The 14,017-nt window shown below is 45.6% G+C and overlaps 1 protein-coding gene across 1 annotated transcript in view; it reads right to left on the reverse strand.

The window, feature by feature from the left end:
* The window catches only part of MARCHF4 (membrane associated ring-CH-type finger 4), a 118,028-nt gene extending 104,173 nt beyond the window's left edge, over positions 1 to 13,855 (reverse strand). The window contains exon 1 of the mRNA XM_077748625.1: positions 13,142 to 13,855. Within this exon, the coding sequence (XP_077604751.1) occupies positions 13,142 to 13,663 (522 nt within the window). The 5' untranslated portion in view covers positions 13,664 to 13,855. The remainder of the gene's footprint in view (positions 1 to 13,141) is intronic.
* Positions 13,856 to 14,017: the final 162 nt, after the last annotated feature.

Below are 14,017 nucleotides of genomic sequence, written 5' to 3' on the forward strand. Positions count from 1 at the left end.
ACGTTGGGTACATTTCTTCTGCCACTTCCTCTACATGCTACTCTGTGTGTATAGTCTGCTCCTGGCCTCTAGGGACTGAGAGTCCAGGAAAGTGTCTTTCTGCACAGTTCCTGCCAAGAAGAGAGTGCTGCTTAATAAAGAGCTGACAGGAACATAGTGGTGATGGAGATAGATAAAGACAACTATGCCGGGGGGAGAGACCTGAGCAGGAGAGCAGGGAGGTTGAACTGAATCAGGCAATACAGAGGCAAAAAGTCAGCTAAACAGACACACTGAATATGAACACTGATCTGAACTGGATCCCTGATGTCAGGCACAAAAACTCCTAGGGGGTTACTGTGTGGTCACAGCACAGCCTTACTTAGAGCATCTGATTTTTTTAAGGATGTAGTAAGAGAAAGTAGTAGGAAAGGCAGCAGTGTGATCTTGGGGTCCCACTCCAGGTCTCTGAGCCATATTGACAGCATTGACAGAATAGAGCTATATAGGGCTCCTATTTAATGAACAGCTATGTTTCTAAAACTTTAACACAGCATGGCTGCTACTTATGATAAGTGTTCAAGTTGAGTATTTTATTCCTGTTTTTAAACAATGAAAGCAAAGTCTAGGGAGGTTAAGTAACTTGCCCAAGATCACTCAGCTGGGTAGGGCCCAAAGTGGGATTTAAATTCATGTCTTTCTGACTTCAAAGCTTGTGTTTCTCTCATCATTCAGCAATAGAACAAGAAAAGGTCTGCTCCTGGCCAAGTGGACTCAAGCCAGGACAATGATTACTATGATTACTAGAATAAGAGTCATCACTATTTGCCATTACAAAATCTGAAAAGGAGATGGGATGGGATGGAGGGGGTCTCAGGACAGCATCCATGTCCCTTTTGCCTGGCATCTTAACTTCTTTTTTAAAAATTTTTTAATGTTTTATTATTGAGAGACAGAGAGAGACAGAGTATGAGTATGGGAGGGGCAGAGAGAGGGGGAGACACAGAATCTGAAGGAGGCTCCAGGCTCTGGGCTGTCAGCACAGAGTCTGATGCGGGGCTCGAACTCAAACCGTGAGATCATGACCTGAGCCGAAGTCAGACACTTATCCTTCTGAGCCACCCAGGGGCCTCAACTTCTCTATAGACACATACATATATGTGCGTATATAAACACACACACACACACACACACACACACACACACACACAATATACCTTCAACCATGCATACACTAGGGACCAAAGGTAGCACTGTAAGTCTAAAATGAACATATGCCAGGAAAGAGACCAAGGGATCAACAAATATTTAACCCCTACTGCATGCAGAGTCATTCTGGCCACTAGGGTGGCTATGAGAGGCTTCTTCTGCAGAAACGGATGCTAATTATCTTCAACCACATCCAAAGCAACCATTCCATAAATAAGGAAACAAATTTGATCTGTCCACCTCAATATCTCTGAGCAGGAACCTGGCAAAATCCTCATGAGAGCAATGAGCTGGGTCCAAGACTGGGACCTGTGTGTCCCCCTTGATGGCTTGTATCGTGGAGTTAGACAGAGCCTATATTTGCAGATCCTCTCTTTCTCTGACAGTTTGCATCTACCTGGAACTCAAAATGTAGCTAATTCAATTTTGCCTATTTTGTTATGAGGCAGCCAGTCCCATGTGCACCCCATTTTTACTTTTAACATACACAGAGGGAGGTATCAAATGTGTACTATATGCAATATACACACTTAGACTGCATCTTACATGTGATACACTCAATAGGGGGATGGTGTGCTGCTCAGGCCACACAGTATTCACTTGCCAGCTTCTTTACATCTGGGCTCACTTCCAACTTGGCTTCCTTCCCAGCAAACAAGAAGCAGCTCGCTCATTCCCACACTCCTTCGAGTAGCCCCCCCCCTCGAACCAGCTCCCCCTCCCCCAACTCACAGGCCACAGCTGGGCTTCTCCAACATACCAGCTGGAAAAGAGGAGGGCCGTGGTTGGGGGGTGGGGAGGAGAGAGAGAAAGAGAGTCCCAGTATCTGGCCTTTCTCCTCCCACACTCTTTAGAAATCCATATTTTACTCCTGCCCTACCAGCTTTATCAAGTACTTTTCTGGGGGTGGGGAGGCTCAGATAGAAGCCACACCAAATAAATTAGCCAACCCAACACAAGCAGATGCAGGCTGGCAAGTGAGGAAGGATGACTCTAAAGTGAGCATCAGGTAGAGGATCTACAGACAACTGAGGTGAGAATCAGTCCACACCTGTCAGGACACCAGGTACCTCCCTTCTTCCAATCCCTAATTCTGCCTGTGAAGGTGAGACAGGTGCACTCAGTGCTTTATTCCCATGCATGTGTGTGCATGTATGTGCGTGTAAAAAAAATAGATAGCTAAATCTGGAAAGCAGCCAGGGATGTGATGGTGGAAGTTGAACATCCTTAGATCATCTCCTAGTAAAGAATGAGAGCGCACTGGTGAGAACCCTGAGTGAGGAAAGGGTCCTTGGAGCTTTCAGTTTAAACAGGACCAGGACTGGCTAAAGTAGGAATAGAAAAACTACCATGGAGGGGCGCCTGGGTGGCTTAGTCGGTTAAGCGTCCGACTTTCGCTTAGGTCATGATCTCGCTGTTCGTGGGTTCGAGCCCCGTGTAGGGCTCTGTGCTGGCTGCCAGCTCAGAGCCTGGAGCCTGTTTCAGTCTGTGACTCCCTCTCTCTCTGACCCTCCCCTGCTCACGCTGTCTCTCTCTCTCTCTCCTAGAAATAAATAAATTTAAAANCAAATGTTTCAGAACTATTACAAAGTGTACATCCCAGATCTGTGGCATGTAAACGCCAGTCACATACACCTTTTAACATATGCATGTACCATCTATCCTATCATTTATTTTATGAGTAACATTTTTCTCTGTCTTACATTTTTCCTTCAATAAATTTATTTCCAAAGGAGACTTCTGTCACTACCATAAATAAAAAACTGATGTCATTTACCAAAGAAGGAATAGACAAGCTGTCTAATAATATACGATATAATATTATTCAATCCTAAAAAGAAAAAAATGCACTATCGAGATACAAAAATACATGGAGGAACTGTAAATACATATTACTACCCCCAGTCAGAAAAGGCTACACACTGTATGACTCCAGCTATATGATATTCTGGAAGAGACCAGGCTGTATTGTCAGGAGTCTGGGGCTGGGGGCAAAAGTTTGAATGGGTGGAGCAGGGGATTTTTATGTCAGTAAAACTATAATGATACCATATATGGTAGATACATGCCACTATCCATTTGTCAAAACCCTTCAAACCCATAACACCAAGAGTGAAGCCCAATGTAAACTAAGGACTTGAGTGATAATGATGTGTTAGTGTTGGTTCATCCATTATAGCGAATCACCACTCTAATGCAGGATGAGGTTAGGTTGGGGGGTTCACAAGGAAGGAGTACATGAGAACTCTGTACTTTCAGCCCGGTTTTGCTTCGAACCTAAAACTGCTTTAAAAAATAGTCGATTAATAGGGGCGCCTGGGTGGCTCAGTCAGTTAAGCATCTGACTTCGGCTCAGGTCATGATCACATGGTTTGTGGGTTCAAGCCCCACGTCGGGCTCTGTGCTGATGGCTAGCTCAGAGCCTGGAGCCTGTCTTCAGATTCTGTATCTCCCTCTCTCTGACCCTCCCCTGCTCATGCGGTGTCTCTCTCTCTCAGAAATAAATTTAAAAAATAAAATAAAAAAATAAAAAATAGCTGATTAATAAAAAAACAGAATAGATGCACACAACTGCAAACAAAACAAGACTAACAAATTCTAGCCAGATATTACTGTATGTCCGCGTACTCTAATGCTGATGCCTTCTCTTTGTTTACAGAGAAGACTGACAAGTGTTTAAAAGGTATTAAAGACATATTATCACTCCAGTGAGATTTTCCCCTAGACATAATCATAAGGCATGAAAACAAACGGAAAAGAGAACAACGTTCTCACTTGATGACCAACATTATCTAACATCGTGTCTGTCGGGGGTATCCACCTCATCCCAGGCTTCTAGAAACACTAGTCTAGGAATGACCGTGAAGACAAACACCGTTCTGTCACACGTTGGGTAAGCATTTCTTCTGCCACTTCCTCTACATGCTACTCTGTGTGTATAGTCTGCTCCTGGCCTCTAGGGACTGAGAGTCCAGGAAAGTGTCTTTCTGCACAGTTCCTGCCAAGAAGAGAGTGCTGCTTAATAAAGATCTGACAGGAACATAGTGGTGATGGAGATAGATAAAGACAACTATGCCGGGGGGAGAGACCTGAGCAGGAGAGCAGGGAGGTTGAACTGAATCAGGCAATACAGAGGCAAAAAGTCAGCTAAACAGACACACTGAATATGAACACTGATCTGAACTGGATCCCTGATGTCAGGCACAAAAACTCCTAGGGGGTTACTGTGTGGTCACAGCACAGCCTTACTTAGAGCATCTGATTTTTTTAAGGATGTAGTAAGAGAAAGTAGTAGGAAAGGCAGCAGTGTGATCTTGGGGTCCCACTCCAGGTCTCTGAGCCATATTGACAGCATTGACAGAATAGAGCTATATAGGGCTCCTATTTAATGAACAGCTATGTTTCTAAAACTTTAACACAGCATGGCTGCTACTTATGATAAGTGTTCAAGTTGAGTATTTTATTCCTGTTTTTAAACAATGAAAGCAAAGTCTAGGGAGGTTAAGTAACTTGCCCAAGATCACTCAGCTGGGTAGGGCCCAAAGTGGGATTTAAATTCATGTCTTTCTGACTTCAAAGCTTGTGTTTCTCTCATCATTCAGCAATAGAACAAGAAAAGGTCTGCTCCTGGCCAAGTGGACTCAAGCCAGGACAATGATTACTATGATTACTAGAATAAGAGTCATCACTATTTGCCATTACAAAATCTGAAAAGGAGATGGGATGGGATGGAGGGGGTCTCAGGACAGCATCCATGTCCCTTTTGCCTGGCATCTTAACTTCTTTTTTAAAAATTTTTTAATGTTTTATTATTGAGAGACAGAGAGAGACAGAGTATGAGTATGGGAGGGGCAGAGAGAGGGGGAGACACAGAATCTGAAGGAGGCTCCAGGCTCTGGGCTGTCAGCACAGAGTCTGATGCGGGGCTCGAACTCAAACCGTGAGATCATGACCTGAGCCGAAGTCAGACACTTATCCTTCTGAGCCACCCAGGGGCCTCAACTTCTCTATAGACACATACATATATGTGCGTATATAAACACACACACACACACACACACACACACACACACACACAATATACCTTCAACCATGCATACACTAGGGACCAAAGGTAGCACTGTAAGTCTAAAATGAACATATGCCAGGAAAGAGACCAAGGGATCAACAAATATTTAACCCCTACTGCATGCAGAGTCATTCTGGCCACTAGGGTGGCTATGAGAGGCTTCTTCTGCAGAAACGGATGCTAATTATCTTCAACCACATCCAAAGCAACCATTCCATAAATAAGGAAACAAATTTGATCTGTCCACCTCAATATCTCTGAGCAGGAACCTGGCAAAATCCTCATGAGAGCAATGAGCTGGGTCCAAGACTGGGACCTGTGTGTCCCCCTTGATGGCTTGTATCGTGGAGTTAGACAGAGCCTATATTTGCAGATCCTCTCTTTCTCTGACAGTTTGCATCTACCTGGAACTCAAAATGTAGCTAATTCAATTTTGCCTATTTTGTTATGAGGCAGCCAGTCCCATGTGCACCCCATTTTTACTTTTAACATACACAGAGGGAGGTATCAAATGTGTACTATATGCAATATACACACTTAGACTGCATCTTACATGTGATACACTCAATAGGGGGATGGTGTGCTGCTCAGGCCACACAGTATTCACTTGCCAGCTTCTTTACATCTGGGCTCACTTCCAACTTGGCTTCCTTCCCAGCAAACAAGAAGCAGCTCGCTCATTCCCACACTCCTTCGAGTAGCCCCCCCCCTCGAACCAGCTCCCCCTCCCCCAACTCACAGGCCACAGCTGGGCTTCTCCAACATACCAGCTGGAAAAGAGGAGGGCCGTGGTTGGGGGGTGGGGAGGAGAGAGAGAAAGAGAGTCCCAGTATCTGGCCTTTCTCCTCCCACACTCTTTAGAAATCCATATTTTACTCCTGCCCTACCAGCTTTATCAAGTACTTTTCTGGGGGTGGGGAGGCTCAGATAGAAGCCACACCAAATAAATTAGCCAACCCAACACAAGCAGATGCAGGCTGGCAAGTGAGGAAGGATGACTCTAAAGTGAGCATCAGGTAGAGGATCTACAGACAACTGAGGTGAGAATCAGTCCACACCTGTCAGGACACCAGGTACCTCCCTTCTTCCAATCCCTAATTCTGCCTGTGAAGGTGAGACAGGTGCACTCAGTGCTTTATTCCCATGCATGTGTGTGCATGTATGTGCGTGTAAAAAAAATAGATAGCTAAATCTGGAAAGCAGCCAGGGATGTGATGGTGGAAGTTGAACATCCTTAGATCATCTCCTAGTAAAGAATGAGAGCGCACTGGTGAGAACCCTGAGTGAGGAAAGGGTCCTTGGAGCTTTCAGTTTAAACAGGACCAGGACTGGCTAAAGTAGGAATAGAAAAACTACCATGGAGGGGCGCCTGGGTGGCTTAGTCGGTTAAGCGTCCGACTTTCGCTTAGGTCATGATCTCGCTGTTCGTGGGTTCGAGCCCCGTGTAGGGCTCTGTGCTGGCTGCCAGCTCAGAGCCTGGAGCCTGTTTCAGTCTGTGACTCCCTCTCTCTCTGACCCTCCCCTGCTCACGCTGTCTCTCTCTCTCTCTCCTAGAAATAAATAAATTTAAAAAAAAAAAAGAAAAAAAGAAAAACTACCATGGAAGATACAAGATGGGAAAATGGGAAAACAGCCCTCTCATGATTCTGGGAAGAGTTTACGGGGCTTCCCCTTTTCTGGGATGGTTTTGCATCCTAAGCTCCATGTTGGCATCTGTTGCCTATCATTCATGACGTGCTGCTTTCCTACTGTGGTTTGTGCCAGGTATAAATTCATGATTGCCAACAACTTGGGATTTCCACGAACACAAAACAGAGACTGGTCTTTGTGATCTTTGCCGAAGACACATTTGTACATGCCATGTATTGCATACACTGGCATTAGATACTGGAACAAGATGACCCCTTAAACTGAAAAAGGATGCAAGTTCATCTTCTTCTGCTTAGATTAAAGTGTTTCTGGGAGGCACACCTGGGTGGTTCAGTCAGTGAAGTGTCGACTTCGGCTCAGGTCATGATCTTGCGGTTCTTGAGTATGAGCCTTGTGTTGGGCTCTGAGCTGACAGCTCAGGGCCTAGAGCCTGCTTCATATTCTGTCTGTCTGTCTGTCTGTCTGTCTCTCTGCCCCTCACTCACTCCCTCACACTCTGTCTCTCCCTCTCAAAAATTAATAAACATTTAAAAGTTTTTTAAAAATACTTCTGGGTCCTCAAGCAATGCCATTGTAATGAACCCCAACTTTCAAGCTCAGGAAGGATCTTGAGGGTCACTAGTTCCAGTCACCCACTTGAGCCCCCTTTCTAAGGCAGCCTATACTATCTTGGTACAGCTTTGATAGAAAGTTCTTTCTAATTTTAAGCCCAAGTTGGCTTCCCTGAAGATTTCATCAATGGCCAAGGCACTGCCCTTTGTTATTCCACAGAACAGTTTTCTGCCCTTTCTGCATAGCACACGTTCAGCATTTGATGCCAGCAAATATTTTTCTCCCTGATAGTCCCCTCCCTGTGGAGTTTCCCACTGGATGAGCTCTAGAAGCGCATTCATTCAATAACAGCTTACTGAGTATGAAACAGGTGCTAGGCAGTAGATTGGGAGTTGATGACCCAATGATGAGCAAACAAACACAGGTTGCTGCTTCCAGGGGTATTATAGTCCCTTTGCAGTGCCTCCCTTACACCGAGGCAAGAGGGTCCCTTGCTGTAAAAGGCCCAACTCTAAAACTTCTTCAGCTGCATCCTTCACATAGGAAGTCTGTGATGTCGAGGAGCTATACCCTTCTTCTAGAACATGCTTCAATTACCTGGGACCCTGGAATTCCTGTGTATCCACACATGAGCCTGCTTCCAGAACATTTAGGTTTCTCTTCCTTAGGTTCAAACAGAAAGGGGCAAGGGACAATTATTTAGGGTTAGGATGGACAGAGCTTGGGTAAGCCTGCTGGAGTGTCCACACATGTATAACAAAGGCTAATCCTGATGGAAGATGTAGCCAGCAGAGGAAAGAGAATCCAAGTGGCCTGTAGACCAAGGGCTAGATACCCCTATTTAGCTAGCACAGAATTCTAAGGAATCCAATAATTCTAAATTCAAAGCTGTCTTCCAGGTTATTTTGACATTTATTTGTCAGGAAAGGAGGATAAAATTCATTTTTATTTAACAGTTTTTTAGCTGGACTTATGACTTTTAAATACTTTGCCTTATGGTATATGAGCCTCCATCTATACTCTTACTCTAGAGTCAATAAATGTTAGGGATGGGCCCATTCTTTGTGGAGACTGAGAGTAATTAAATAATCATACACACACACACACACACACACACATGCACACACGCACACGCACACACTGTAAAATTGAACCAGAACACTAAGAAAAATAATATACTTTATGGGTCTCTCCTAAAATGCTCTACTTGATCTCCATTCTCAGGGTTCTTAATTGCATCTTCTGGTCTCCAGTTTCCCCTGAGCACTGCAAAGCTCTTCTCTTACTACCCCAGGACCTAAAACACTGACTAAAATATTTCACACCAGTCTTGCCCCTTCTCCACGTGGAGCTCTAGGGAAGCAAACACCAGGAAGAATAAGGGAGGCAGGCCATGCAGGTTAGTCTCTTCCAGACTCATTTCCTCTTTTCCATTAGGTCCAAAGCAGATACCCCACCACCACCACCACTACCATGGTGGATTTCATCCTTGTACCAACCTCTAGGTGCCTAGGAGATGGTTTCACCTCTTTGTCAAGGTATCCATGTATCTCACAGTTTTTCTGCTTCCAGATGTCTAAACTTAACCTACATCTATTTCTTCTCACTTAGTCTTCAGCAGAAACAGAGAAGCCTTCTCTGACTAATTGGGGAAAAGGTAGCACATTCCTCCACTTGTCTTTCTGAAAAGGCACCCCACACACTAGCCACTTTAAAGCACACGTCTCTTTCTTGTATCCAATATTACTATAATTCACCTGCGACTCACTGTCTGTGTTCTTGATCCCTATCAGCTTCTGTGATGTCTGGGTTAGATTGTGAAACTCCCGAAGGGCAGGGCCACATCTGCCCTGTGTCTCCAGACCCTGCTTGGCAGAGCAGCAGGCATAGGTAGGCACTTACTTAATAAAGACTTTTGATGATGGAAATAGAAAAGCAGTGCTCTGAACCTAGAGGATTTTGAGTGCACAAGAAGCAATCTATTATCACCACCAGACCACAATCACAGCAGTCCTGCCAGGGACTAGACTGGGAAACAGCACACACTTTTCCTTTTAAATGAGGCAAGGGAAACACTGTCTCACCTCTGAGATAATAACAACAAAACAGTGTGACAGCATGGCTCTGTGTTGACTGATCTGATTCTCAAAATGACCATCAATTGAGGACTATCATTATTATCCCTGTTTTACAGAGGAAGAACCTGAAGCAGAGAGAGGCTGTACTACTTGTTCATGCCTCGAACTGGGGCCATCTGGCTTCAGAGATCTCAGTTTATCTGCCATGGTGCAACGAAGTGAACCAGTGCAGCTTCAGCCAGAAATGGACGGTAAAGAACTGCCAGCTGGGCACTTGTCCCACACTTCCATGGATCCTTGACCCCTGTCCAACCTGAATGAATGGCTGAGAGGAGGAGGATGGCTACTCAGTCAGCTTGTGAGCATGGAGCCAAGTTGGCTTTCGAAGCATTTGTTCACACACACCATCCATCTGCCTCCTCCTGTCCTCTCTTCTGGTTCTCAAACATGCTAAGCTTGTTCGCACTCAGGTCTTTGAACTTGCTATTTCATCCACTTGGAATGCTTTTTCCCCAGGCCTACACATCAGTGGCTCCTTCTCATCATGTAGGGGTTAGCTTAGATGGCACATTCTTGGGAAGGCTGTCCCTGATCACCCTTTTGAATGTTGCTGCATCTTTCTTAAACCCTCCCTTTCATTTTTATTTAAGTTATTACCTTACTTGACTTTGATCATAGTACTCAACACCATTTGAAATAGCTTTACTTATCCACTAGTTTACTGGTCTGTTCCTGCATCTCCACTAGAATGTCACCTTTAGAAGAGCAGAGATCTCACCTGTTTTGTTCATGCCTGGAAATTCAGTGCCTAGAACAGCATCTAGCACACTGCAGGTTCCCAACAAGTATTTTTAAAGTAATAGAATGCATGAACAAATGAGTGTAAAGTCCATCACAGGTATGTGCAAAAGTAGAACTGGCTGGCTCCTGCTGTTGCCCCTTACCACATACATTACAAACTCTTATCAGGAAGAGACCAAATCTTCATTTAGGGCAGTTTTTTAGCCCTTGGAGTAGTGGGAAATGACTAGGGAGCTGTTTGGTGCCTTTGTTTGGGCAAAGAAAAGACCAAGACGTTCAGCCACTGAGACTGCAGACTGCCCTCCCTTTAGAGCCACGTGTGGACAATTGCTGGATAGCTTGCTTCCTGAACAGAAAATAAAATACCGACATCTCAGCTCTTCACTTTCTGTCTGTCTTTTTCTCTTCCTACTCTAAAGAGTTTCCTCCATCTCCCCTTTGTTGCTCTTTCTCACTGATATCCTGTGAAGAAACAAGTAAAAGTGGGAAAACGTGTTCATACCTAACACATGCTACTCATTCCTATGAGAGCACAATCTCATTAAAGTCTCCTGGTCCCTGCACAAATAATGCAAACCCCCAAATATCATCATAGGCAGGAAGTGCTTCACTTAATCCAGTCTTAATGTGCCAACATGACCCCCCCCCACTCTTTGCACATAATAATAGAGCCCATTCCTTTATTGGTATTAGTGTTTTAATGCAATGCTTTATTTATGACACACCATAAAAATAATGAAGAAGAAAGGAAACTCCTAACCTCTGCCTAGACCCTGCATCACATGAGGGCATTTCACAATAGCCCTAATGATCCTTTTCTTCTTCTTTCTTCAATAAAATACTGCTTTTCCATGATCAAAATACCTGCCATTATATTTTAATCCTTCTCAAGATGTTTTCAGGCTCATTATCTTCTGAATCCTCCCCCTCAGACTTATAAGGAAAACAGGACAGAAAAAGGTGCCTCTAAATCACAGAAGTTGGAAAAGGGGCCCCAAGGCATAAAGCAATTTGAAGAAGTTCACACAGCAGGTGAAATATCATCCAGAACAGGCTCCAAGTCCTGTCGTTTTCTAGAGACAAGGGTGTTTTTGCCAGAAGCCACACTTTCAGCAGCCTCTGTGACATGCAGACCTAAGCCAACCCATATGGGAGAAGAAAGAAACAGCTTAAGGAGTTAGGAGGCTAAATAATTCTTTCTTTTGGAAAAGATGAGGCTCCTGATTGGGGCAAAATGCTGAACAGGAGCACCCCAAAGTGAGGCCCCACTCTTGCTGCCAGCCAAGCTACTCCACTCTGTACCTCTGTGGGAGGCCCACCAATGGAAGTGGAGAGAAGGGCTGGAAGAAAGGCACTGAGCAGGCACCCTGCATCTTCTCATCTAACAGAGTCCTCAGCTCTGGGCAGGACTTCATTTGGGACTCCAGGCAAGCCTAGTCACAAGAAGGAGGAACTCAACTCTCAGCCTCTCAGAAACATCAATTCAACAAGATCTATATCACCTCCTCTCATAATGCCCAAGCGGGGGCCCCAGTCATCATCTGTCCCAGAAGTGTGTTGCCCATTCAGAGCAAAGATAAAATGAATGAAAATGTCAGCCAAGCCTGTCTCTCACAGAGCAAGGCTTCAGAAAGAGCGAGGGCCACTCAAGATCGCTGGCATCATTGCATCCTGTCACTCCACCACTTGTTCAGGAAACACCAAGAAGTCTTCCCTCCACTTCTGGGAAACTACTGAAAAAGTGGCTGTTGTGACCACACAACTCTGACCAAGGTGTGATTGAATGCTCCTTCTCCAGCTTCACTAACTAGGTCACATTTTCAGGTGAGTCTTTTCCATCTGGATTCTGTGATAAGTGTTGCCACAATTCACGATTCTGGGAGAATGTCCACCTGCTATCTTCAGCCTCTAGAAGACACTAGATTGGAAGTGGAGCTGGAAGGGCTGGTGTGAGTCTGTCTGAAAATTTGAATGAATGGGGTATGGAGGACCTTCAGATTTAGCAAGATTGGTCCATGATTATACTTGATCCCCTATCCTGGATGGGGAGAGTTTAAGGGACATTCTAAGCTGATGTGCTTCAGGACAAAGAAGAGGAGTAGATATGACAAGGTTCCCTTTCTTCCTTCTCCATATCTCTTCCACTCACTCTCAACCTGCTTCCCTATTTGCTTTCAACCTGGGAAAACCTTGAGTCTGCCAAGAAGTGTCTTAGCAAACAGTAGAGTCTTCTAGGACCTAGAATCTCTCTCCATGTCCTCCTCAGTGACTAAAACATGCTGCTGAGGATGTCAATGTAACATGGGAGGGGCAGTTCAAAGTGAAAGAATAAGGTCAGGCTTGTTGTGTTTCAGTCTGTGAGAACAGGGAAAGAGGACAAGATCTCTGCACATTTCCCTCCAAAGAGGGAAGAAGTTTGAATCTGGGACTGAAACTGGGCTGGGGGAAATGTCAATAAACAACAAATCAGATAAAAAGAGATCTCAGCCACAAGCATGAATGTACCACCAAGTTCCTTCATTTTATCACTTCTGAATCGTCTATTCTGAGGATGGTTATGGAATTTTTCGATGGAATTGGAGACACTAGCATTGGAAGGAAAATGCAAAAACTGGGGTACAACTGAGCCACCAAACAGGCTCTACTGGGAACCAGACATCTTTTGGGGAAACTTAACCGAAAGAAACATCACTGAGGAGCCTTTAGAGACAGCACAATGTTTCCTGAGGACAAGCAGGTGAGAAGTAATCTGCAAGACCTGGAGACACCATAAGGCAGCAGGAAAAGGGTAAAGGGGTCTCACCTGTTCCGGCCCCTGGAAGCAGATGCGGCAGAGCGGGGTCCTCATGCCACTGTCCAGGCTGCTGCCCAGTGAGTAGCAATCCTCAGCCTTCCCCTTACAGAAGTCATCTGAGGAGGCACTGCTGAGCAGCGAGGCAGGTGGCTCTGTGGCTGGGCCGCCCCAGTCATCTTCCACAGAAGAAGGTGGCAAAGGTGGTGGAGGTGGCAGAGGAGTGGTCTCCCTGCCCACCCCTTCTCGAGGGCCCCTCCAGCCTGCCCACCCCCCGGCACCTAGAGCCGGAAGGGTGTTGTTGTTGGCCGCCAAACTGGGGGGCTGGGGGTCTCCGTGCATGGGCAGGGGCGCTGGAGGGGGGCGCCGCAGTAGGAAAACCTTCAGGTCATTGAAGAGCATGCGGCAGCGGCACTTGAGGAGACCCTGGTGGCGCAACATCTGGGGAGCCGGGGCACACAATCCACAGCAGTACCAGGCACAGCAGCAGCAGCACCACCACCACCAGAACAGCCCACTCAGGGGCATCAGCATGTGCCCAGTGGAAGCAGAGAGCCCAGGAGGGGCAGCTGGAGTCTTTTCAGAGGAAGATAGTAGAATGGTTTGGGGGGGTCCACAGCAAAGCTGTGTTTTAAGGGGGGAGGGATCTGCTTTCTCACTGGCTCCTCTTACAACCCCTCCAAGTAGCAAATCAATTGCCCCCAGCACTTAGAACTGTGAGTCACTGATTTTGAACTCTCCCTGGAAAGCCCAACAACAAAAAAGGTTTTCTTTTCTCCTTCCTACCAACCTTAGCTTTGCTCAGGGTGTCTCCTTTTTGCCTTTGACTTGGGGGCACTGGGAGGGGAAGGGTTTTTTTTTTTTTTTAAATGTTGAGGAAGAACTGTT

Source organism: Crocuta crocuta, unplaced genomic scaffold (assembly GCF_008692635.1).
Source record: "Crocuta crocuta isolate KB4526 unplaced genomic scaffold, BGI_CrCroc_1.0 scaffold229, whole genome shotgun sequence".
Taxonomy (NCBI): domain Eukaryota; kingdom Metazoa; phylum Chordata; class Mammalia; order Carnivora; family Hyaenidae; genus Crocuta; species Crocuta crocuta.